Genomic DNA, 26,801 nt, shown 5'->3' with positions numbered 1-26,801 from the left:
AAATCTCCATAACCACTTCCCAAGCAAAGCTTCATTAAACTGTCTTATCTTCCTTATCCCCAAACCACCCGAAAAAATGGGAGAGCAAACAGTATCCCATTTAACCAAATGGAATTTTGGTTCATCACCAATGCCACCCCATAAAAAATTCCTTTGAAGTTTCTCAATACGGTTAGCCACAGCAGCTGGAATAGGAAATAAAGATAGAAAGTAAGTGGGTGAATTAGATAGAGTGCTTTTAATTAACGTAACTCTACCTCCCTTAGATAAGTACAAAAGTTTCCACCCTGCTAACCTTCGTTCTATCTTCTCCAAAATTGGATTCCATATTGTCTTATCCTTGAAGTTGGCTCCCAAAGGAAGACGCAACTATTTCATAGGAAGATTACCTTGTTTACAGCCAAGGACGTGCAAGAATAAATCAAAATTAAACACCCGTACCAGCAGGAACCAACTCTGACTTGCCCAAATTTATCTTTAAACTAGAGACCGCCTCAAACCACATAACAATCACACGGAGAAACAAAATCTGATCCCGATCAACGTCACAAAATATTAGAGTATCGTCCGCAAAGAGAAGCTGAGACACCACCAAAGCTCTTCCCTCTATATGCCCCACACCAAAGCCTGACATGTGACCATCATAGACAGATTTATCCAACATTCTCCCCAGGGCTTCCATAACCAAGACAAAAAATAGAGGAGACAATGGGTCACCTTGTCTTAACCCCCTAGAGCTCTAAAAAAACCCACAAGGAGTGCCATTTATCAGAATGGAGAAACGAACTGTAGATATACAAAAGAACATCCACTGCTTCCATTTGGCAGAGAACACACCCCGTTCTAGTAACTTCATAAGAAAACCCTAATTTGCATGATCAAAAGCCTTCTCAACATCTAATTTGCAAAGTAGCCCTAGCACCCCAGTTTTCAATCTACTATCAAGGCATTCATTAGCAATAAGTACAGGGTCAAGAATCTGCCTGTTCCTCACAAAAGCATTTTGTGAAGTTGAAATTATATCTTCCATAACCGTGCAAAGTCTGGTGGCTAAGACCTTAGCAATGATCTTATAAACCCCCCCAATAAGACTAATAGGGCGAAAATCCTTTACTTCAATTGCTTCATTTTTTTTAGGAATAAGAGTGATGAAAGTAGCATTCAGGCTTTTCTTAAACTGGCCTTTAGCAAAAAAAATGATGGAACACAGCCATAAGGTCAAGTTTGAGAATCCCCCAGCAAGCTTGGAAGAAAGCCATTGTAAATCCATCTGGTCTAGGCGATTTATCACCATTAAAATTTTTTATGACATCAAAAATTTCTGCCTCCTCAAATGGTCAATCTAGCCAATCTGCATTATCACTAGATATTCTTGGAAATACTAAGACTTTTGGGAATGATCGACTAACTTGTTGCTCAGAATATAAATTCATGAAAAATTGAGTGATGTAATCATCAATCATACCTTGATCGGAAGACAAGGCACCATCAATCACAAGGCTCGTAAAACCATTATTTGCTCTATTAGAATTAGCCATTCTATGGAAAAATTTGGTATTTGCATCCCCCTCCTTCAAATGTAACACCCTAGACTTCTGCCTCCAACTAATCTCTTCTAAAAGGGTGAGCTTTTCAATATTGGTGCGGAGAGTAGCTTGTTCTAACTTTTCCTCAGCTGTTAAAGGATGAGTTTCCTCTCTAACATCCAAGTCATTCAATTTGTTCCAAAGTTGCTGTATCTTAACAGTGACATTCCCAAATTCCTCCTCGTTCCACCTTTTTAAATCCAATTTCAGTGCTGCCAATTTCTTAGCTAGTATGAAACTAGGATTTCCTTGGAACGAATAGGATGCCCACCACTTTATCAACAAAGTTCTCCACCCTCAACCACATATTTTCAAAGCGAAAAGGAGTTCTACCTCTCCGATGACTCCCCTCCTCCAACAGAATTGGGTAGTGATCAAAAAGTATTTTGGACAGCCTTCTCTATGAAAATTGAGTGAAGTAATCCGCCAAGAACAGAGAGAAAAGAAACCGATCTATTTTAGAAGCGGAGGAAGAATTGGACCAGGTGTAAAGGCCTCCTTCCATAGATATATCCATCAGCCCATGAAAAGAGATAAAATTCGAAAATTCATGCATAGCACAAGTATAACTTACAACCCCTAGCCTTTCTGATGGGAAGCGAATAATTTTAAAATCACCTCCTAGGCACCATGGCAAATCCCACCAACTAATAAGCCTTGCCAGCTCCTCCCACATTTTCCTACTCCTCTTGTTAAAATTTGGCCCATAAACACCTGTGAAAGCCCACTCAAATTGATCACCAACATTTTTAAATTTGCATGAAACAAAAAAATACCCCATTGCTTCCTCCACCTTTTCCACTACCCTTTGATCTCACATCAAAACAATACCTTTAGAAGCACCTTTTGAACGTAAATACAACTAGTCTACATAAGGACAACTCCATATACTTCGGACAATTCCTCTAGTAATTCATTCAAGTTTAATCTCTTGCAAACATACGATATCAGGTTTCCATGTACGCAACAAATTATGAATTTGAAGCCTCTTCTCAACCTCATTCAATCCTCCGATATTCCAAGAAAGTATTTTCAAATTCATTTAGAAACAGAGAGAGCCCGCTCCCTATTAATTCCACTGCGCCTAGATGAAGTAGAACCATAATTAATTGAACTGAATAAACCTTTCAGTTCTCTTAAACCTTTCGCACTAGTTCTCTTCAAGTCACGTGCATTTTTTTCCAAAGTAGCCCTACGGTGTAATTCAACCTCAACCGTCAGCAAAAAAACGATTACTTGATTTTCCAAACCTTGTAAGGACATGCCCAGAAATTTTTCAAACCCTTTAAATCTTCTTTGGAACCACTCGGAATAATGTACTCCCTCACTGGACTCTCCACATCCACAACTTCCTGTCCTTCCATAGTCAAGGGTAAAGAATAGGCTAGTGGTTCCACTGCGAAAGGTGACAGCCCCTCTTGTTAGGTAGCTCAACAACCTCTGTATCATTGTTCAAGGCCCAATCCTCCAAAATATCTGCAGACTTCAACGGAACCAAGGACACTTGGTTTTGCTCTTCCAAACCCTTTGTGACTTCATCAGGCGGCAAAGAAATTTGAATTGGAACTGCAAATCTTCTTCCATCTCACAGCACAAGCACCCATTGCTCAGAATTTCCCCACTTCCTGAAAATATTACCGGAATGTTCTTGAAGAATCAATTGAATGATCTTGACGGAGCCTAAGAGCTCATTATCGGACTCATCGGTGCTAGTACTGTCAGTTCCAATGTCATCGGAAGATTTCATCGACTGTGCTAGCATCGACTCGCTTCGGTGATCAACTTCAGATCACTTCGAATCGAAAACCATAGCATCGCCCCTTCTCGCTGACCTCCCCAAGGCTGAAGATGACGATTTTGGAGTTTGGGTCTTGTTGTTTTGAAGGGCTTGTGTTGGTTTGGACTGCCAGATTGAGATGGGCTTGGGCTTGGGTATGGGCTTTGGCTTGAAGGGAGCTTTGGGCTTAAAATTTTTATTGTTTTCCTTGATCTTATTTGTACAACCCATTTCCTGAGCTTGAGTAACTTTGGACCATATTACCTTCCATTCTCCATCTGGCCCACTATGTAATCTGAGGCTTATGTTCAGAGATACATTTGTGTTACCACTAACGTTCTCAGTAAGTTCCACCGAAACATTAGCCTTTGATTTTGCTTGTTTCTTCCCAGTACTCAAATCACGTATATCATGGCTGTAATTTCTCAATTTTGAATTTTGAGAATATGGCATTAATTGCTTTCCATTCTTGCTACCATCGTCTCTCCGACCCCCCTCCACCGCTGCCAATAGAAAAGTTTTGGATGTCTTTTTGCTGGCTAAGGACTGTTTGCTGGCTAACGTCTCAGGAGCAATGGCTTTCCGAAGATGAAGTCCAAACCCTCTCCACCCACTGCCCAGTTTTCCTTCTGGCACCACCAGAAATCCTTTCCATTGGCCATGAATAAGTTCCAAGATCATTAAAAAACAACCATGTGCATTGGATCCCAACTGCAAAATAAATACTTTCTCACCATCTCTGAATATTTGTGCAAAATTACCAGGAATTACATTGGACATTAGCTCCTCCACAATATCTAGAAAACATTTTGCACTCTCTCTGCCCATGCAAACTGATCAGAGAGAGTATCGATTTCTCTAAAAATGCGTAAGATGAAAGAAGAACCACCCTCCTCAACCGAGAATTCAAAAGTCTTGGATTCTACGAAAAAGAAAATAGAACCCTCCATTCTTGAGCATATATCAACCACTCTTAAATTAATCTTCAAATTTTCTCAAAAAACTGCAGGAACCTTTGGGATTATCGTCCTCCATGAACATGGCGAACCTCCACTTCTCATTCACTCGCAACAGCCCAACTTTTTCTTCATTCTCTCTCAAGGTTGGCCATAGATCTCAACACACAATTCTTTCTTGAAAATGGTGACTGGTGCTCACCACAAGTTACGAGATTTTAAGCACATTGCAAGAGTAAGAAAATATGTGAAGCAGTTCTTTGCTTTGATATTGGATATCCAGGACAATCTACTCTAGTTCCTTGATGATTTGAAATCATAGGGCCAGGGCTGAATTTCATTCACAGAGTCCAAGACTTGCATATTGCTTGGGCTGTTGCGAAATGCTCGACTGACTACGTTGGAGAAACTTGAGTTTCTTTCTAAATTAATATTATTTTATTGTAAATTATTGAAAAATCATCTGCACTGAGCTTTTTTTCTCGAATTGATGTGTCGCCAAATTTCAGTGGATGGTCCAGCGAGTTTTGCATGTGTGCGTATGTGGGGCGATTGATGATGACATAGAGACCAAAACTCACTAGATGATGTGGTGAGATTTGGTTAAAACTCACATGATGGTGTAGTGAATTTTACTTAAAACTCACTTTTTGAACCGCCGAGATTTAACTATACTTGCTGCTTCATCCAGTGGGTTTTGCATGGCCCATGCACGTCAACCCACTTGTGTCTAGATCTTCATGTTGAGCATGTGATTCGAAGCTGGTTGTGCAGTGTGTCCTCTTATAGGATGGACCAGACTAAATCATTTGAAATGGAATCTTGACAATAGTGGACTAAGACATTATTTAGTTACCAGAGGATGTGGATAATAAAAGCTAGAAAGAGAGTAGATGAGAAAGATGTTGGATGGAGTTTACCGTTAAGCTGAATGATTAAATTTAGACACTTGAGCAAATGGTCTGCAATTCTGCATCCATTACCTGAGCTTCCAATGCACTTAAACTGGAAAACATCTTCCCATGATCATTTTCTCTGCTTCTTTCCATGGATCATAGCACAGAATCATCCCAATTCAAGTCACTTGTGAAGTTGGGAATATTGTAACATCCATTGTTGCCACCATCACCCGCATTACCTGAAATTCCATTCTCAGGGCTGCTTGTGTCCATTCTCAGCGCGGCTTGCGTCCATTCTCAGCACTGCTTGTGTCCATGCTTCTAATGGGGGTCTTATGTTTCTTAGTCATATTGGTTATTGTTCAATATGGTTATTAATTTCATGAGCTGGAGATTTGAGTGTTTTCACTATGATGACAGAATTTGTCTAGTCATGGTTCTCAAAGTGTCACAAAAAGGTTAGTGGCAAGTCTATTGATTTTAAAAGAAAATCTATTTAATTTTTTACTGGGGCATTCGATCCTTAAGACACATTTATTGTGATAATTTCTACAATCAACAATTAAGAGGATAATTTTTTATAACATCAAAAAAAGGTTTTGGTTTCTAAATATCTTGTAGTTTGTGTAGACATTTTACTATCAAGTATTTTAAAATCTTTATGTATTTTTTTAATTGTTTTTGGTAATGGTTTAAAGATAAATTTATTGAGATCTTATATTAAGCTATTATAAATTTTATATTTTAATTTTAGAATATAGATATTTAATTGTGAGGATCTTGCTATAAATTTAATAATTATGTATTTGAAATGTTATACAATTTATATTTTGTTTTTAGAAGATGTTTCTTTTTGCTATACACATAGTACATGATCACTTCTTATTTTATCAATTAACCAATTTGTTATGTTGTATTTACCATGATCAAGCTTTATTATTCATGAAGTAGTTGCTCTCATTTCCAATGAAGTGGGTCATACGAGATCTTTTTTTATTTTCATCACTTGTGTGGCAATGGACTATTTAATTATTCCTTGATTTTCACTTAGTGACTATTTCTTTGAGTGATGATCTAGTTGAGTGGTGTTATAAGTAACTGATTTTTTATGACCCTTTAATCAATCACTTATGTGGCAAGTTCTTCTATCTTCTAATAACTTCTTGATTTTTCTCCTAACAACTATTTCTTTGGATGGTTTATCTAATTGATTTTTTTTTTATCTTTTAATAATCCTTCTATTTTATCATTTTTGTGGGAAGTTTCTATCATTCTATAATTACGCCTCAATTTTCTTCTAGAGAGTAGTTCTTTGACTAACCAATAAGATGATAACATTATCTCTTTTTTGAACCATCTCAATTATAACACTCAAATTCATGGCCTATAAAGATTTGTTTGGCTATTATTTTATTCACATACTCAACATAGACTTTCCATTTGAAAAGATGGATGAACTATTTTAGTGTGAGAATTAACTACATGGAGGTCTACTTTGATGGAAGTAGCTCATCGCCAGATGTGATGAATGTAATAGAAGTCGAGCTTCTCTAAGTCATTGGGCATACTATCTATGCTCTTACCATTGTTTCCCACAATCCAATGCTAATAAGCTGTAGTCTTCAAAAGGTGTCCTTGAATATTGGCAAAGTGATGGCTCAATGGATTTGATAAGGTATAATTCTGGTTTGGATGGATGGCAAGGATCCCATCTACTTGATATTTGAAAAGGATAGTCATAGATTTTTCAGCTATTTGGTTGTGGCCCAATATAGAAGCAAGTATTGCACTACCATGTTCAATGGAGAAATCAAATCTCCATTGTGAAGTGGATGTCCTCCAGTGCTTAATATAATTATGGTGGTGATTTCCTACCAGACATTCAATCCCACAAACGACTGCCATTGGTAAGTTCATCAACATACAAATCCAAAAAAAAATTACTTGTAATAAAGTGCTTAGACACATGTGGTAAGTTAATTAATGCATGAAAAATGCCCCTTAGGAGACATTCAATGGTTAAAATTTGGTACTTTCATTTTGGAGGTTTCAAAATTGAACCCTAGGTAGGGTGAAAATGAGCGAGACCTACTTGCATACTAAAAAGTGTGGCTCTACTAGTCCATATTGACAAGTATTTTCATCTTGGTAGTTTGGCTCTCCATATTGGTTATATTATTCAATTATAGTTCTTAATTTTATGAGTTGGAGATTTGTGTGTATTCACTATGATGACAAGATTTGTCTAGTCATGGTTCTCAAAGTGGTCACAAACAGTTTTGTTTATTGCAATGAATACACACTTTAGAATTTGTTCAATTATCATTCAATTATTTTTCAATTATGGCCGTTGTACTACATTTCATATTTTTCTTAATATGCATGAAATATTTCATAGATTTATCTCAAATTTAGGTCTAAATACGAGAACCATCTTGCATTAGTTTAAAACAAGTGTAAATACAACTTCTTTAACCTTAAACATTAACCTCAATTCTCATTTTTTTTTATTTTAACGATTTCATCTCATTTCTCATTGGAACAAGAATTATGGAACCTCTTCATCCGGCATGGGACTATTTGACATACATTCATGAAGCCATCATGCACAAGCTTGGACTCTTTGTCTATTCCTAGCTGTTGACGCTTGACGTGATACACTTAACCATTTCGAACACATAAGCCGCATAGACATGAGGTTGTTCTCCTCCCTTATGCAATTTAGTCCCATCCAAATTTGTTAAGGATTTTCTCTCAGCATTGTGACTGTTATTTTTTGTGGTGCTGGAACATTGACAACTCTCAAACTTCCTATGAGGACTGACTGCTAATTTAGTCTATAAGCTCACTCTTCTTCCATTGTTTGCATCCATTCACGAAAAAATCGCTCAGTTGGGTCTAGCTAGTACTCTAAGCCTTCTTCAAGTGCCCAATAACGATCCATGATTTTGAATAAATTTGCAACTCTATGGACATCTGAACGTTATTGTTGAGGAGAAAAAAAATTAAAACTATAATATAGTCATACTAATCATATTAGAGCATTATCTTAATATAATAATGTTTAATAAAATGTAGTTTATAATACTTATCTCCAACTTAAATTACTTAATAGCTGATAATCAAGTTTTGAACTTTGAAAGAAGGAAGTTGTTGGTAGGACAACATTGAACAACCATATATAATTTAGTGTGCAAATCTTTTAGATGCACGGGAGGGCACGTTCTGTATGCATGTGAAGTCACTTCATCCTATGACGTGCAAGTGTAGTCATGTAAATAATAGGATAGGTTGAGTACTTTGAGGTCATTGAACGAGGCCCTATGTTGTGCTTGCAGCTAAGTTTGCTGCAGGCGAATGTACGATATGCATGCAAGTAAGGTCACTTCAAGAATAGGATAGATTGAGTCCTTTGAGGCACGCCAAATGAAGCCCCGTGCCTGCCATTAAGTTTGCTGCGCGCAAGTGTATGATATCTGTGCAAGTAAGGTCACACCAAGAATATGATAGGTTGAGTTCTTTGAGCCACATCGAACAAGGCCCTGTGCCTGCCACGAAGTTTGCTGCACGGAAGTATACAATATGCGTGCAAGTAAGATCTCTTCAAAAATATAAATCCCTGGAGAACTCAATTAGAGCAGTCTCTCTCTCCCCTATTTACCCCATTACATTTTCACTCCCTAACAACTAGAAAAATTGACAGAGGGCATCAGTATTCCTTCCTCTTCTATGGCGATTGGTTAGTGCCACAATGCAGCATTTCTGTGCAAAGGATTTGATTTTGGCGGCACCTTAGCTTTCCATATCTTGTTTAATTGTGATCGTAAGATTTGCTTCGTTGCAGATGGTTTGGAGTGCTCAAGTTTTCCATAAAACCAAAGCGCAACTTGTTATCCTGTTTTGACATTATAGATTCCAAGTTTGTAACAACCTAGACAAAGTAGGTCATTCTTGTGGTCTGATCAAGCACCTGATTAGCAATTTTGTTCATCTCAAAGGAAATATGACCTAATTATGGGTGAGTGACAAATCCCAACATCTTGGGTCAAAGTCAATAACATCACATATTATTTGAAAAGTTCTAATGTGTATGCATCAACATTTGTATATCTTTAAATGGCTTTGCATTCTTTTGGAGTTTCCCATTTTCTCGAGGGAAAAAGTGAAGGGCTTTGAAAGATTATGCTTTTATTTGATAATGAGGAGAATCTTATAAATATATATGTATATAAAATTTAGGCATTGATTTATCGATTCATTTCGAAGAGTTTTTGGTACATAGACAAGCTACCACTCTTAATCATTCAAGATAAGTCGTAGGAGCTTCCAGCCATGAGCTTTTTGACTTTGAATGACCTTGGCTAGTAGGAGCTTGCTTGCCCTTACATGGGGACCCTTACTTCTATCTAGGTGGTGGGAACCCTTTTATGAATCTTATCCATTAGCTACACATCTTAGTCATAGGATTCTTACAAGGTCATTGCCATATATGGATAATTCTTTATTAAGAGGAACTCATTCCTCAAGTGAGGAGTCTTATCATTTTTTAGGAAAGATGAGGAAAAAACCATGAAAGTTGACTCCATAACTTGGAAAAGCATGCAAAGGAAGACCAAGGTTCAGGAATTAGGTTACAAATTGGAAAGGTTAATGGATCTCACATGAAACCTATAGAGCACCCAAATTTGCCCTTTTTGTTCTTCCTTTTGGCAAATTGGCGATGGAGGGAAACTGAATGCACCATTCAAAGCAGGAAGCTACAAATTAGCTAGTTACAAAACAACATTCCATTTATTAAGCAAACTAGAATCTTAATGGACTTTGATTTGACCATGGAAGGTACAAGTTCAACCAATCATGGGGAGATAAATGAATGAGTGACATCAAAACAAGAAGAGTACAAGTTAAAAAAACACCTAGACTAGCTTGATCGTGGATTTGGACTTGAGTTTGAATTGTTGAGTTTCCTTCTTGTCATTTTGGAATTAAGAGAATCCGAAGTAGTTTATCTACCAATGAAGGAGAGAGGACCAAATTAATCCTAACCGCATGCATATGTACCTGAGACAAGCACATAACATCATTAAGTATAAACACACTATTGTTCAAGGCAACACATGCTCATCATCCTATCATGATCACTTATAGAATGCAAAAATTTGAATTGAGCGGAGAGGCTTTGCTGCCTTTTGGGTCTAATTGTTCTAACCATACTTCTAAGGCTTGATGATCACCTTTTGGGAATCCCTTGAGATCGTCCTCCAAATTGAAGCCTTTCTTTAGTTTTCTAAGCACTCTTGGCTCATGAGGGAAAACTTTCCCGAACTTTTCTCTCCTCATGACCGTTAACGTTGATGCTTGGTGCCCCAATGGAGCTTCGAAACATCAAATTTAGTGGCTTGTTGAGGAGAAAATTAGTAGGAAATCAACTCAGCCTTGAGAGTTGGGTGGGAGAAGCACAGCAAGAGGTGCCACCTGCCTGCCGCCCTTGCTGTCTATTAGTGTTGCCTTTAGTGCCACAAATCCAATACTCTCCCCACCTCCCACACCCCCCAAACCCCAGCGCAGCCCCAGCCCCAGGCATTGTGAGCTGACCCTTGTTGCCATTTTTTTTTTTATTAATTTTTTTATACTCATCTTTCATGTTGTTTTGAGGCTTTGGCAAGATATGGTGGAGCAGGCCATTAAATGCCCAGTTGGGCTCCAAGAAAGCCCTCAAGACTCCTCGTAAATCACAAATATGCCGTTTTGAAATTTAGTCCTTCAATTGCCAAAATTTTCATGACACCCCCTGAAAAAGGCATTGTTAAAGGAACATATTAAGGTAGTAAATTGTTAAAGGAACATATTAAGGTAGGCTTTGTGCCCTAGTATGAGGACTAGGTTGACTTCTACAAAGTAGTGGGAAAAGCATTGCACATAATGGCAACTTGGGCTGTATGCTGAACCATCATTGCCCTGAAAGTCTTCAAGTCGTGTATGGGGTGCATATTGTTGTTATACAGGGCTTCATGGCTAGCATTGGAACCTTCTAGCAAGGGTTCCTCAACTATCTTTTGGATGAATAGTGTGTCCTCCTGCATGAGAATGAGCTTTAGCTCCTGTAGCTTGGGTCTTCAGTTATTCTCTTGGACTTCAAAGGTCCTTTTCCCCAGCTCTTCAACGATCTTGGGTTCTTTGCCAAAATGATGCTTAGGTTGATGCTTAAATGAGAAGTTAAAGCTATCTTGCACTTGAGTACATTTGCCTCTAGCAGTCTAGGCCAGTGTGGGTTATCCTTTGCTCTTCATGGTGATGTGATTTGTCTTCTCTTTGAGATAAGAGCATGTGCACATTTTGGGCTAAGAGCCTTATTCTGCTTCGGCATAGCCTAAAGTTACTCCAAGGGGAGCACAGCTTGGCCCTGTGGGATTTGCAATGTAGATTAGGTGGATCAAAACATTCCTTGAGGAGCGAGAAGACAGAGGATCATCACGACCCTGAGGAGCTTGGTCATTTCATGTCTGCACAGGTGCATGTCAGGGCTATCCGGTTTGTTTCCTGCAAATGATGCTAGACTGATGCCCGGTAACTTAATTCTATTTATATATGAATAAAAAACTAATACATGGGGACCTTTTATATGCTCACATTAATGCTTGAAAGATAAGGATACTAAATTAAGAAACCTAATTAGAGCAAAATACCAGTTCCCCAAATGATAACTGAGAATCTTGAAAATATAATCCTAGTAGAAATACCATAAATAAAAAGTGAAAATAGAAATGAAGACATCAATGTTGGCTGCATCACTAATAGTTGATGCAATTTTTGGTTTGGGTGAGGTGGCTCCAAAGGGCCATCCTAATAGTGAACACAGATGTGTGACAGAGGTGATACCCTCCATGCATAAATTAAGCAAGGGAAAGAAAGAAAAGGGAAGAATGTAGTTTGGATGTACCTTCTTTGGGTAGGAGGTTTGTTTTTAAAATATAGTTGGATTGGTGTTGAATTGAGACTCGTTACTCCAAGCCAGATACACAGTGAGGGGTCCAACCGTCTTATAATGGGTTCTTGGAAGTGGTTTTTGTGGTAGTTAGTTTTGGTAAGGGTCTATGTTGAGGGGATTGTTGCGTGCGCCACTTTCCCCCAAATATGGGACAGCTTGCTTCTTGCTCTTGGCCCACATGGGGCTATCACACCCTGTGTCAATCCTTAATTTTTATGAGCCATCAATCTCACATTTGCCAGTTTAATGAACTTCTCGTACGAGGAATATGTTTGTTTGGCATTAGGCAACCATCTTTTTATTTTGATGCAATCAATGTAATGAACTTGTTTTCATGTCTAAAAGACTTGAACCTTGTTAATTTTGTGTTGTTTGTTTGTAAAATGATGACATCTTTAGTGTTATGTAAATCATGTATGACATGTTAAGGCATGACCAATAAATATGCCCACCTCCATTTGTTCTATGCATTCACATTCTACTTGATTGGGAGCAACCATGTGTCGGTTCTCATTCACTAGTTGATTGTGGTCATATTGAGTTTGACTAGATAAGCACCTGCTGTGTAAAATGTGTCTTGTTCTTTCATTTTAATAGAGCCTCATAAGTAGATGTAGGATTTTCCCTGAGAACATTTAGCAGATTTGGGTTTTGGGAACATGTAGTTGCAATCGCCAATGAAGGTCTTGTCTAGCTTGTAGCTACCCCTCCCCCTCCCCCCTCCCTTCCCCCAGCAATCTCTCTCTTCTAGCATGCATACATATGACATAGTTTTTTTTCATGTGTTATCTTATTCATGATATACCATGTCACTAATATTTGCTAAAACTTTGTTCACAGTGCTGTCTTGGATGAGGTAGATGTACTCTTTAGAGATGCAGATTTTGAACTAGCGCTACAGAAGTTACTTAACGCTTCACCTGTTAGTACGCAATATATCTTTGTAACTGCGACTTTACCAATAGAGGTGTTCAACAAGGTAGTTGAAGTTTTTCCTGATTGTGAAGCAATTATGGGACCTGGTATGCATCGTATAAGCCCTCGGCTTGAAGAGGTTCGCTTCTTTTTTTGTAATGCACACAGATATTGCAACAATCATGGGAAAATGAGGGGATATTTGGTTTGTAATATGTCTGATGCTCATCAAAGTTTAATTGAAGTTTACAACAACGACAACAACAAACCAACTCTTAAGTCCCACTAGATGGGATTGGCTACATGAATTCTTTTCCTCCAATTTACACAATTGTGTACAATTTCCTCTTACAATTTAAGGCTATTAAATTCTTATTATCTCATTTCAAGTTATTTTAGGTCTATTCGTACCCCTTCTACTACCATTAATAATAACGAGCTCACTCCTCACTATTACACTATTTGGCCTATGTTGCACATGTCCAAACCATGTAAGCTGGCTCTCCCTTATCTTCTACATGTGCTTTGGGTAACTTACCACGAACATGTTCATTCCTTAATTTATCTTTTAATGGAATTCCTCTCATTCACCCTAACATTCTCATTTTGGAAACTTTTTCCTTTTTGAATATTTTGTTTCTTAATTGTCTGATATTTTGATTCATATAGCATAGTTGGTCTTATAGACATCCTATAAAGTTCTCTTTTAATTTTGAGGTTATTCTATTATCGCATTGCGCCCAAAGCACTTCTCCATTTTATTCACCCTTCTTTAACTTTGTATAAGGTCTTCTTCAATTTCTTCTTCAGCACCTTTTCTCCAATATTCCTCCTATCATGGCTGAAATTTCATATATTATGTCTTATAGTTATTTCTACTTATCCAAGAACCTCTAGATTCTAAAGATTCTTGGCATAAGTCTAACTTAGATTCTGCTCCATCCCTAGTTTTCATCAATCAAGATAATGTTTTCTGTAAACAACATATACCATGAAAGTCTCATTTTGGATGCTCGTAGTAAATTCATCCATTGCTAATGCAAAATAATAAGGGTTCAAAGCAAATCCTTAATGTACATCTATTGTGATTGGAAATTCCTTTTGACCCTCCACTGTGGTCCTAAAGCTAGTCATTACTCTATTGTATGTATTATTGAAGACATCAATATACCTAGTACATATTCCCTTTTCCTCCACTCATCGAAGTTTAATTGCGAAAAATTCTGTTCCTATATGGTTCTTTAAGCTTTTGAAATCTGAGATACATCATGAAAATTTGAACACTAGTTTTTGAGCATTAAAACATTTTCTCCCTTTGGTTTCATTTTTGTGAGATACAAAAAGCAACAGTTCCATTTTTTGTATGTGTGGGCCTTGATCCAATAATAAGGGTGTTACACTCAAACCAGAATGTGACAGGTCGAAGCCAGAGAAACAGCCTTTCCAAATGTGGAGGGGCAAGGACGTTTACATGATTGCCTTCCCAAACCCCTGATATGCGTGAGAGCTTTCTGCACTGTTTGCTGCATTTACCTTTCTATTAGACTTCCATTTTTTTTTTCCCTTTAAACTTTTTCCCCTAAAAACTTTCCCAGTTTTGAAGTAACCTACCTTTCCTCCCCATTTCAGATGTTTAGTCTCACATTCATTATGAACTTCAAAAGATATTTTTAGATGGTGTCCCCTCCCTCTTCTTGTTCCCAATTTTATGATAGCCCAGCAGTCTCTGGTTCTCAATTATTTTTAGCTACAAAAATTAAACTACGTCTCCAAATTTTGGCTTAAATTAATTTTTTATTTTAAATGATAATAGAGTTTTGTGTGTACAACTATATAATCCTTTTTTTCTAAGTTTTATTAACAGTAACCAAATAGTCTCAGTCATTTGTATTGCTGTATTCAGTTTTGCTGTTAATTTTATGAATATTTCATTTCATCCACTATTAATGAATATTTATGCCTTAATGTATATTAATTTTATAAATTCAATTGTTATGCATATATATTTTACTTTTTTTTTTTTGGCAATTAGAGTTTGTGAACTTTCACATAAATTCCAAAAGTGAAATGATTAGCCTTAGGCTTACACCTTGTGACACGGGTAGGTTTCTCACCTTGCACCATCACCTTGGGGAGACTTATTTTAGTGATAAACATTGAAGTTCTAAGGTGACCAGATAATCCTGGCAGCAATGTTTGAGTTTCACCATGTTTAGATGGGATGGTTGTTCACGGGAATGCACATAACTAGAATAGAATAATGGTTCAAAAATCTTAAAAATTCATGGACATGATAAAATTAATAAGCAGGTGTGATGTTCAGGTTCTTGTAGACTGCAGTGGAGATGATGAAGCAGAAAAATCTCCAGCTACAGCATTTCTTAATAAGAAATCGGCTCTTCTACGGCTTGTGGAGGAAACTCAAGTTTCCAAAACAATTGTCTTCTGCAACAAGGTAAGGTTGAGCATTTTGTATGAAGGAACTATTTAACATTTCCTTGTAACTCGTTTGTCCTTGACCACTTGCAGATTGAGACATGCAGAAAAGTTGAAAATGCATTGAAGCGCTTTGATAGGAGAGGAGATTTTATGCAAGTTTTACCATTTCATGCTGCTTTGGCACCAGAACTACGACTTGCAAATATGAAATCGTTCCTCAATTCTCAACCTGAAGAAGCATCTCTGTTTTTGGTTTGCACTGACAGGTTGGTTTTTCTTTTCTTTCCTGCCCTTTTTTTAAAATCTGGTTTAGCCATGCCTGCAGGAAATCTGGCCTAGTTTTTTCTTACCAGGTCATGCCAACATAAACATTTGAAAAAAAAAAAGGTTTGAAGTCAGAATAAAGGCTTTGCTTTATGTATAGAAAATGTGAGTCCTGGTAGAAAGCTTGATGCTTCTGAAATTTATGACAGAGCATCAAGGGGGATTGACTTTGCCAATGTGGATCGAGTTGTACTCTTTGACTTCCCTCGGGATCCAAGTGAGTATGTACGTCGGGTTGGTAGAACTGCAAGAGGTGCCAGTGGAAGGGGAAAAGCGTTCATCTTTGTTGTTGGCAAGCAGGTTTCACTTGCCCGGAGAATAATGGAAAGAAACAAGAAAGGCCACCCGTTGCATGATGTGCCCAATATGCAAATAACCTGATGAGTTAGAACTGCGTTATATATGAGGAAAGTAACCTCTTCTGGCAGTTCTAAAGTTCAACGCTTCTATATTGGATATTATCGACCAGGCAGCAAATATCTGCAAGCAGCATAATGTTTAATGCATTGCGGGAATTTTTGGAATACTGTTGTCCTACCCTACCCTCTGTAATATGCTGTTTATATGTATTTGATTAGAAAAATCTCTAGTTTTTGAATTGAAGATAAATATTCAGTTGTGTAGAAGTCTGTCACACATTTCAATAGTTATTTATTTGATTAAATTAGTGTTGCCGATATTACATTATTTGCAAAATTTAATTTGATATTTATAAATTCTCTGTTTGGCCTACTATCAATGTACATTCCCCTTGTATGCACATGATTTACTTCCTTTCTTCTCCATCACATATAATTGTTTACTCTTCTCAATGTATTGTTTCATTATTTTTCAAATCTCATTTCCCTGTGCTACTCTTTTTTATATAATTTTTCCTTACCCTTTTTAAATCCCTTATTTTATTTTTTTCTTTCTCTCATAACATTTCACTAGGGTAGCAAAACGAGTTCACAGGCCGGATTGTAAACCGTAAACGGATGTCACGGTCCGCCTCTTTTCACACCGTTGTGAAGGGCCGTGCGGTGCTAGCTAAAGTACTCTTACTTAACTAGCCAGCCTATCGTTTACCGACATTTATCCACAAAGCACTTTCATTAACATTCATTCAGATAGCAGCGGAAATATTAATTAATTCATGAAAGCCATGACAACCAAGCAGTAAACATTGAAGCAAACGTAATTCATTAACAAATCCTCCATTGACATAATGTACTTAGCGAGGGAGGCAAGTAGACTAAGCACGTTGACAATTGTTAGTGAGTTTTACAATGACTGATGAACACTCACCCTCCCCTAAAGAGGTTTTTATGTAATTATCATCATGACATTAGGAAACATCAAAGTGATTGAGGAGTCATACTGCCTTATTTGGCTTACAAAGACTCTACTAGCAGAAAATAACCCTACACTAGTATTTACATGATGGAAACTCATCCTAAGCACACGAGATAAGCGATCACAGGCAAGCATAATGCCCTGAACAAGCTTAACTCATGACAACGGGTCAGGTCATAAATGAGTCAGATCTCACAATCACGCAAATTCTAACCCACCCGTTTATGAATTACCCTTTTAAAAAATATAATTTATTTATTCTTTAAAAAATTTAAACATTTTATATCATATGTTTTTTTAAAAAAAAAACACTCCTGTGATGTGATTTTGTGAACAATGAACATTCACACACTAGTCAACAATCACCACACATAGTCATAGACAAACACCACACAGAGAGGAAAATGGGGGTCGGGAGTTTGGGACTCAGTGGGGGAGGAGGCATCGTTGATGGGGGCTAGAAGTTTTGATTCTTTGCCAGATTTAATGGCGGGATGGTATGGGTTATGGGCCTTATGGCTTATGGGTATGGGTAGATCGGCGGATGGTGTGGGTATTGTTGGGGTGGATCTAGGAGCAACAATCACACACAGGTAAAAATAAATAACAAAAATGGAACACTGGATTTTATGTGATTCGGCCAAATCGACCTACGTTCATGGAGCACATACCAATTCACTATAATCGGGAGAATAATACAAAGAGGAGGAGTCATACTGCTCAACTCAACTCAACTCTCTCTCTCTCTCCATAACTCTTTGTTCCTCACTCTCTGCACACTCTACACACAAATACACCACACAACACTCTCTACACACAAGAACTCTCTGTTCTTGCCACCCACACACACAACCACACACAATTCTACATCTTGCCCCACTCTGCAATTACACACACACACACACACACACACATCTCCTTTATATAGCCTTTAAAGGGGGGTGTAATTCAAACAAGGTGGGCAGGGTTGGTGGCTATATGTCAACCATAATAGGCAAGGTTGGTGGAGGGCTGCTGATCTCCTCTGCAAAATCAACATAAGCTGCTGGGGTTGGTGGCTTCCAACTCCACCTATGGCACACAGCTTAACAATCTCCCACTTGGAGATGGAGACAACATCTCAACCAGTGTATAGATAAATGATGTGCTCAGATCTATCTTCAACCATGAAGACCAACTGAAGTTGAGCACAACTTCAACTTTTTAGTAGTCACCACCTTCGTCAAGATTGATCTAGTGGTCCTCAACTTCACAACCGGTACAAAGATGTTGGTGTAGTCAATTTCTTCCTTATGCACGAAGCCTTTGACTACCAACCAGGCATTGTAGTCAATTCCTTCCTTTTGCTCGAAACCTTTGACTACCAACCGGGGCTTGTACCTTTCTGGAGTCATCCTGCTCCTCTTTAATCTTATACACCCACTTGTTGTGAAGAACTTTCTTACCTTTGGGCAACTCAGCTAGTTCCCACATTCTGTTGGAGGTGAGGGATTTCACCTCGTCCTTCATCGTAAGCTCCCACTTACTCGTATCTGCCACCTGACATGCTTCATTATAACATTCAGGTTGTTCTCCATCTGTAAGAAGTAAACAATCCATATACCTTTTATCTAGTACATTGGTGCCGTCAAACATCTCGATCTCTAAGCTTTTCTCATTCGACATCTCTATTGGCCAATATAGAGATAGAATCAGCTCAAACGGATAGCACCGTTAGATCTATAACGGTAGAAAACCTTAGTAATAGTTTAACTCGTTCAAAAAATCAACCCGAAATGGCTCCGAAAAGCCCGGTCAAACTTCCGGTCAAAATGGTCAATTTTCATTAAACTTAACAGAATATTCCTCCAACTGACGGAATAGTTTCATGCTGTTACTGATGCAGTTACTTGACGCTGTTTGCTAATGCAGCACTGTAGGGCCTACCTTCCTGTGGGGCCCACCTCTTGTGGGGCCCACGTACTCACGTGGTCGTAAGGGTGCGTACGACCTCGTCTGAGCTTCGTTCGAGCTCTGGTTACTGTCGTTGGCTTCGTCTCGACAAGAGGAGCACGAGGGTAGCCCTAGAATTGAGTTTTGAGACACTAGACAGAGGCTCCAATCTGAGAATTTTTTTTCGATCTGGTGATTTTAATTTGCTCCAATCTCATTCTGATACCAATTGTTGGGGTGGATCTAGGAGCAACAATCACACACAGGCAAAAAAAAAATAATAAAAATGGAACATCGGATTTTACGTAGTTTGGCCGAATCAACCTACGTCTACAGAGCACACACCAATTCACTATAATCAGGAGAATAATACAAGGAGGAGGAGTCATGCTGCTCAACTCAACTCTCTCTCTCTCTCTCTCTCCCTCTCTCTCTCTCACTCACCATAACTTTTTGTTCCTCACTTCCTGCACACTCTACGCACAACACACCACACAACACTCCCTGCACACAAGAACTCTTTGTTCTTGCCACCCACACACACAGCCACACACAATTCTACATCTTGCCCCACCGTACAATTACACACACATACATCTCCTTTATATAGCCTTTAAGGGGGTGTAATTCAAATAAGGTAGGCAAGGTTGGTGGCTGCATTTCAACCATGATAGGCAAGGTTGATGGAGAGCTGCTAGTCTCCTATGCAAAATCAACTTAACCTACTGGGGTTGGTGGCTTCTGTCTCCACCTATGGCACACAGCTCAACAGGTTTGTTGAGCTCCGGCTGTCTGCCGGAGTCAATGGGCCGAAAATTCGACGAGATTGCAGAGCTGCGGCTGTGGTCGTGTGGGTGCCTGGGTGCGGCGTGCTGTGTGCAGCGTGCTGGCGGTGCTGCATGCTGGGGCCTGTGGAAGAGACGAGGAGTCAGGAGTGGATAGCAGCAGCAGGACTGTGGAGCTGGGGCCTGTGCAGAAGACGAGTGAATGGCAGCAGCAGCCAGCAGGAGGCAGCTGCGGCCGTAGGATCCTTTGTATCCTTCCATTTATTTGTATCTTTCATCTATTATATATTATTGTATTCGTTTACTATGTCATCTCTCTTCCTAAAACTCCAACTGTACCCCTATTATATCATTTCTTGATGCAAACTCCGGTGTCCTACCCATTTGTTTATGTATCCTTCTAGCTTCATCATGCAAAATGTTGTGTAAAAAGAAAAAGTAAAAATTTAAAATCATATAGTTTGAAATAAATATTTAATAAATTAGGTAAAGCCCCTAAGCCTGCAACTATAAAAAAGATTTATAATATCAAATAAATGAAATCAAGAAACAAAGAAGAGAATTTCAACAAAAAAAATCATGAAATAAATTTAGCAATATCAGGAATTGAAGTAGAAAAGAAAGGGAAAACAAGTAAAAATATAAAGTGTGCGAAAGCTCAATAGATCATGACTTTTTTTTAATAAATATATTTAAAATTGATTGAAATTATGCAAAAAAAAGGTCAAGAATATAGCCAATATTTTGAAAAAAAAAAAAAGTATATTCAAATATGGGTAAATTATAAAAAATTTTAATGTTGATACACAACAATTTTTGTTTGAAAACTATTTTTTTTTTAAATAAAAAATATGCAACAAGTAAATTATATTAGGAACTACGTTCTTAACATTAATATATCCATTTATAGCCGATCGACAAGAATAAAAACTAAAATAGGAGATAAAAAAATATGTTTTAAGTTTAGCCAATCAATGAGAGACATGGAAATAAATGAACTAAAAAATAGTTCAGTTCACAAAACAATTGACTTAATTCAAAAAACATGTTAAAAATCTTTCCAAAGAAATATAATGTAAAATAATAGAATTACAACAAAAGAAAATAATTGAAAATATTAATTAACTCCAATAGAATTTAGAAAAAAAAGTTTGTTCAAATTTACCCAATGCAAAATAGGAGAATCATATAGCAAAATTAAGTTATGAAAAAATATTTTAAAAGAAAGGCATATCTTATAAACTTAGACTTATTCAAATGAACAAAAAATTATTAGAATATTACAAAAAAAATTATATTTTATTAGAAAAAATTAATAGGCAAGAGTAAATCTCTTTGGAGTTGTTCAACGTTTTATACTTAAAATCAAGCTAAAATTGGAAATGATATATTTTAATATAAAATATTATGACCATTATTATTAATATTTATTAAATATAATTGTGGCATGATTATTGATTTATTATATATATATATATATATATATATATATTTATAATTTTAAAATAAAATTAAACATGACTTATTGATATTATTAAATTATATAGCATAAAAAATTTAATAATGATAAAATATATAAAATAAAATAATATTATTGTATAATAAAATGTAATGCTATGTTTATTTCTATATTATGTTGTTAGTTTATTTTAGATAGTAAATTATACTATAATAATATAATGCCTGATATTTTTATTTAAATTTAATAAATTATACATTAAAAATATAATAATAATATTGATAAATGTAATATTGATAATATAGTTTAAAAAATTAATAACAAAAATACGATAAAATATATAATGTGCAAAGATGAATTAGACATTCTATTTTCGATTTTAATGCAATTTGATTCTGATACTGATTTAAGCTTTGAACTAAACGCATGTTTTAAAATAATATTCAATTTATGAATAATATTTAGAATTATTTCTTATTCTTATTTCTTCTTATTAAACTTTATTATTCACATGAAATTATACATTTCAAATTCTCTTTGAATAAATTCCATTCACAATAAATATTTATATATTTTTTTTATGATTTATAAAAATACTTTAAAAATTAAAAATTATGAATTATAAAAATATAATTATGGATTTGTATGAAGTCACATTTTATGTTGAGAGAAACTTTAAATTCAATTGAATTTGAATAAAATATAATATAAAATTATAATTTTTCTTTTTTAAATTTCACTCAAATTTAAATTTAATGTCAAAAATCCATCCTCCAAAACCTAATTTAAATATTTTGCCTTGCGTTGTAAAAAAAAAGGGAATACAATTATATTTTCAAAATTAAAAAACAAAATGTTTCGTTGCCGCGTGCCCACTGCTTGCTTCACGGTTACTTGGATTGGTGACAAAAACACATCATCGAAAAGTAATCGAAGATCGAAGATCGAAGAAATCGCAGGAAGAAATCAGGACACGCTGCTATCATGAAACCGCAGGCATATATGCCGTCTAAAACTCCCGTCAAGTTCAGAATGTAAGCGACGTATTTCCTTCGATTGTTGCCAGTGATCCCTCTCTCTTTCTGAGTATGGCTATGGCAATCTATTGACTTCTGGACTTTGCAGCCCAACTTCCGAGAATTTAGTTCCAATTCGTCTGGACATTGAAATTGAAGGCCAGAGGTTCAGAGATGCGTTTACTTGGAACCCCACTGGTAAGGCTTGTTATGTTTATCTGCCCGAGTTTGCTTGTATATATTTCCATTCAAAGGTTACTCAATTCAGCGCATAGTAAAACTTTTATTGCTGTAGTTACTAGTTAGAACTGCACTTGTGTTTCTTGCCTCATCGCTCTCCTCCTTCCTCCCTTTTGTTTGTTTAAGCCCCAGAAAACCCTATTGCCATGAGTTCTGTAGTGTCACGACAAGCTAAGCTGCATGGGATTGGTAACCATATATAAATAGTAATGTAGGTTTTATTTTTTTAAATAGGATAATGCCTTATTAAAAAAGGGGGCTATGACTCCATCAGTTTGATGTTTCTTAGTGTCAAATCTAAAATAGCTTAGAAATCTTTTTAGGAGAAGGTAGGTGTTTGCTTTCATGTTTGCTTACTGATTTTGCTTCATTTGCATTCAATGATTGGGAATTTGTTCTGCAGTATACTTTTGGCTGAACTAGTTAAGATAGTATGCTATAACTAGTGCCACGCGACCCTTCACTATGTGTTAAGTGTTTGGCTCGTGATAATTGGTATCAGATCATGATTAATTGTTTCATGATTTTTTGCCTTTGGATTGTGAGATTGTGTGAAGCATTGGTGGAAGAATCATGCCGCACCCTACTATTGAGAGATTTGAATCATTTGATGCATTAGAGGCACATGTTGTTACAACAAACTATGTGGTTGCAAAGTCCAACCTTTGAATGTGTTGATTTATTGTAGGGATCCCAAAAATAGTAGTAAGGTTCCATTGATGAATTGTCGGAAGACTTTCATGTTATAGTAGAAGCGCTGTAACATTAGATGGGTGAGCTTAGTGCCAAGATGAACCTGATGGTTCGTGCTCCTGGAATTCCAATTCTATGGGGGTAAGAATATTATTGAATAAGAGTGCTAGAACCCAAAGTGTATAGGGTGTTTGTGATGCTAAAGATTTGGAGCACTTCTTAGTTGACATGGAGCAATACTTTCATGCGGGGAGGATTGATTTGGGGTAGGTGAAAGAAGACCCGACAGCTATGTGCTTGAGTGGTGAGGAGTGACTCTAAGCTGTTCTGGCATGCCAAGTATGATGAGATTTAGAACAGTTGGTGTGTTGTTGATACTTGGATAGACTTGAAGATACCTTAATGCCTAATTCTTTCCTAAAATGTTGAGTGCAATGCTTGATGCAATTTGTGAGATCTTAAGCACATTGGTATGGTAAAGGAGTATGTGAAACTATTCTCTGCTTTAATGTTGGATATCTATGGGCAAGGGTTGAATGCGATTGACAAGGAGTTCAAGACTTGCCTACTGTAGAAGCTGCTGCGGAACGCTTGATTGATTGCATTGGAGAGAGTTTCACCATGTCCAAAGAGAGTGGCATGTCAAATGGAAATAGCATAAAATCTTTCAAGAGAGCAAACCCAAAAATGTGGGAGTTGACACCAAAGGCATCAACTTCAGAGGAAGTTCCATCATTTTGGTCATTCAACACACTCACTGATAAGAAAAAGTTGGCGTGCTTCTTATGTCGAAGCCTTTATGTAGTTGCTGATTGCCTTTACAATTTATTGCTCAATGCCTTTCAAGCTTATGTTTTTGAGGGGATATAAGAATAGGTCGAGGATGAGGAGGAAACCTTAAGGATGGGTGCCGTGTGGGTACTCAATGCATTGGAGAGGTAGATGAAAAAAATAGAAAGTTATTTAGGTTAAAGTGTTAATGTTTGTGGATTTGCAAATCAATAGCATATAAAGCTCTTTTATGGGAGGGTGAGTGTTTATCAGTCATTGTAAAACTCACTAGCATTTGTAGGCGTGTTTCGTCTATTTGCCTCCCTCGCTAAACACACATTGCTTATAGAAGTGGTGTTAATGAATTATGTTGCTTCAATGTTTACCCTATGATTATCATTTGATTGCATGAACTGCTTTCTGCTTCTACTTTGCATTTGATGGTTGTGAATGTGTTTTTGTCGTAAATAGCGATATACTTTGGGTTGGTTAGTTAAGCAAGTGTGCTTTAAGCTAGTTCCGCACGACCCTTCACAAGGTTTGAAGTCTTTGACCCGTGGCTGTTGGTATTAGAGCTTGGTTAATTGCTTTGTAATTCAATTGCCTTCCTATTACGGAATTGTGTGAAGCATCGGTAAGAGACCATGCCAATTAATATCAAGAGAAGCAGTAGAGGCACAATCTAAGACAGCCAACAATGTGTATATGGAGATGGCTAAACTTGTTGACTATGTTGATACATTTGTGGGATCACAAAAACATCAATAGGGTTCTATTGTTGAGATGTCAGAGGAATTCCATGCTACAGCCACACTGGAAGCGTTATAGATCTAGATCAGTGATCTAAATGCCAAGATGAACTTGGTGGTTCATGCTATGGGAAATTCCAATTCTATGGTGATACCAGAGTATGGAAGAACAAGGGTTCTAGAACCTTGAGTGTATGGATGTGCTCGGGATGCTAAATAGTTGTAGAACTTCTTAGTTGACATGAAACAATAATTTCGTGCAGCGAGGACCGACTTAGAGTAGGCGAAAGTATCCGTGACAACAATGTACTTGAGTGGTGACCATGGTCTTAAATTTCCATTTTTCCATCACCTTTGAAATCAAAACAGAATTTGATTTTCGTCTTACATAATTTCTATTGAAATTTAATTGAATCATCTGAAATTTATTAAAATCTTGAAATTTTATTGAAACATGTCAAAATTTTAATTGGAAAATGAAATTCTACTAGAATTCAAATGTGAGATTTAGATGCATAGTGAAATTTCTCTCTCTCTCTCTCTCTATATATATTTTTTATTTTGAAACACAAGATTATTACAAAGACTTGAAATTATATGAAAAATTATATGAGGGGAAGATTACTTGTGTGACATTGTGCAGAGTGTACGATTTCTTGATGGTGCCCTTTGGGTTGACAAATGCGTCAGCCACATTCTGCACATTGATGAACTAGGTGTTTCATGGTCATGGTATGCTTGGATGACATTGTTGTTTACAGTTCCACTTTGGAGGAACATGAAGAGCATTTGCAGAAGGTGTTCGATAGGCTAAAGGAGAACAACCTTTACATGAAGAAAGAGAAGTGCTCATTTCTCGAGGTGCATCAATTTCCTTGGTCATATGATCGAGCAAGGTCGTATTCAGATGCATATGGAGAAGTGAGAGCTATTTAAGATTGGAAGATCTCAATGACAATGAGGGAGCTTTGTTCCTTTTTTGGATTCACCAAGTACCATCACAAGTTCTTCAAGGGGTACTTGAGGAGAATTGCCCTGTTAACAAAATTGTTGAAGAAGGGTCATAGATGGAATTGGACAAAGAAGTGTCAGGGACCCTTTGACAGCTTGAAAGAAGCCATGATGCGAGATCTAGTACTTGCTCTTCTGGACATCATGAAGCCCTTCGAAGTACAGACAAATGCATCCAAGTATGCTCTTGGTGGAGTCTTGTCACAAGATGGGCGTCTTCTTGCGTACGAGAGCCATTAGCTTAGTGAAGCAAAGTGGAAGTACACAATTTTAGAGGAGGAGATGTTAGTGGTAATACATTGCCTTTATGTGTGGTGGTATTACTTACTTGGGTCGAAGTTTGTGGTGAAAACAAATAACTCGACTGCCAGTCACTTTTTCACACAACCTAAGTTATCACTCAAATAGACTTGTTGGCAAGAACTCCCGACGGAGTTTGATTTCTTATTTGAGCACAAGGTGGGTGGATGAACCAAGTCACAGATGATGAGATGAATTGAGCAGGAAGGCCAAGCTTGCAACCTTACAGATGGTAATATATTTGTCAATAAGGTTACTATGACAATGTGGGAACACATTGAGGAGAGTCTTGTCAAAGATCTAGTTGCTGAAAACCTTATGAAGTTGGGGAAAGAGGGCAAAGAATGCCAGTTTTGTTTAGAAGATGGATTGCTGATGCCACATGGTAATTGGCTCTTTGTGCTTCAAGCTGGTGATCTAAGGAAGACACTGCCAAGAGAGTGTCATGACACTATGTGGGCAGGCCATCCAGATTTGAAGTAAGGGTAGCATTGGCTACATATGGGTGATGAGGTGGTCACCTGAACTTGTCTCACTTGATAGCAAGACAAAGTGGTGCGGAAGGAGATCGCAAGGTTTTTGGAGCCTCTTCAAGTACCAAGAGACTATGGGAGAGTGTCTCACTT

General features: G+C 37.2%; 2 protein-coding genes across 7 annotated transcripts in view; both read left to right on the top strand.

Annotated features, from left to right (window-relative positions):
* LOC131155615 (DEAD-box ATP-dependent RNA helicase 50) overlaps positions 1-16,616 on the top strand; it is a 35,641-nt gene extending 19,025 nt beyond the window's left edge. Inside the window, exons 5-8 of the mRNA XM_058108863.1 lie at positions 13,047-13,260; positions 15,445-15,576; positions 15,651-15,826; positions 16,034-16,616. Of these exons, the coding sequence (XP_057964846.1) occupies positions 13,047-13,260; positions 15,445-15,576; positions 15,651-15,826; positions 16,034-16,265 (754 nt within the window). The 3' untranslated portion in view covers positions 16,266-16,616. The remainder of the gene's footprint in view (positions 1-13,046; positions 13,261-15,444; positions 15,577-15,650; positions 15,827-16,033) is intronic.
* A 5,602-nt stretch (positions 16,617-22,218) lies between these two features.
* The window catches only part of LOC131155730 (chromatin structure-remodeling complex protein BSH), an 80,064-nt gene continuing 75,481 nt past the window's right edge, over positions 22,219-26,801 (top strand). For 4 of the 6 annotated variants that reach the window (XM_058109093.1, XM_058109091.1, XM_058109090.1 and 1 more), the window contains exons 1-2: positions 22,277-22,429; positions 22,521-22,609. In XM_058109093.1, the coding sequence (XP_057965076.1) occupies positions 22,380-22,429; positions 22,521-22,609 (139 nt within the window). In that variant the 5' untranslated portion in view covers positions 22,277-22,379. Of the gene's footprint in view, positions 22,430-22,520; positions 22,610-26,801 lie in introns of all 6 variants that reach the window. The other 2 variants (XM_058109092.1, XM_058109094.1) reach the window with 2 other exon arrangements.

This window comes from Malania oleifera, chromosome 5 (genome assembly GCF_029873635.1).
Source record: "Malania oleifera isolate guangnan ecotype guangnan chromosome 5, ASM2987363v1, whole genome shotgun sequence".
NCBI lineage: Eukaryota > Viridiplantae > Streptophyta > Magnoliopsida > Santalales > Ximeniaceae > Malania > Malania oleifera.
Note: the sequence above shows the minus strand (reverse complement) of the source record. Positions and strands in the feature narration are given on the sequence as shown.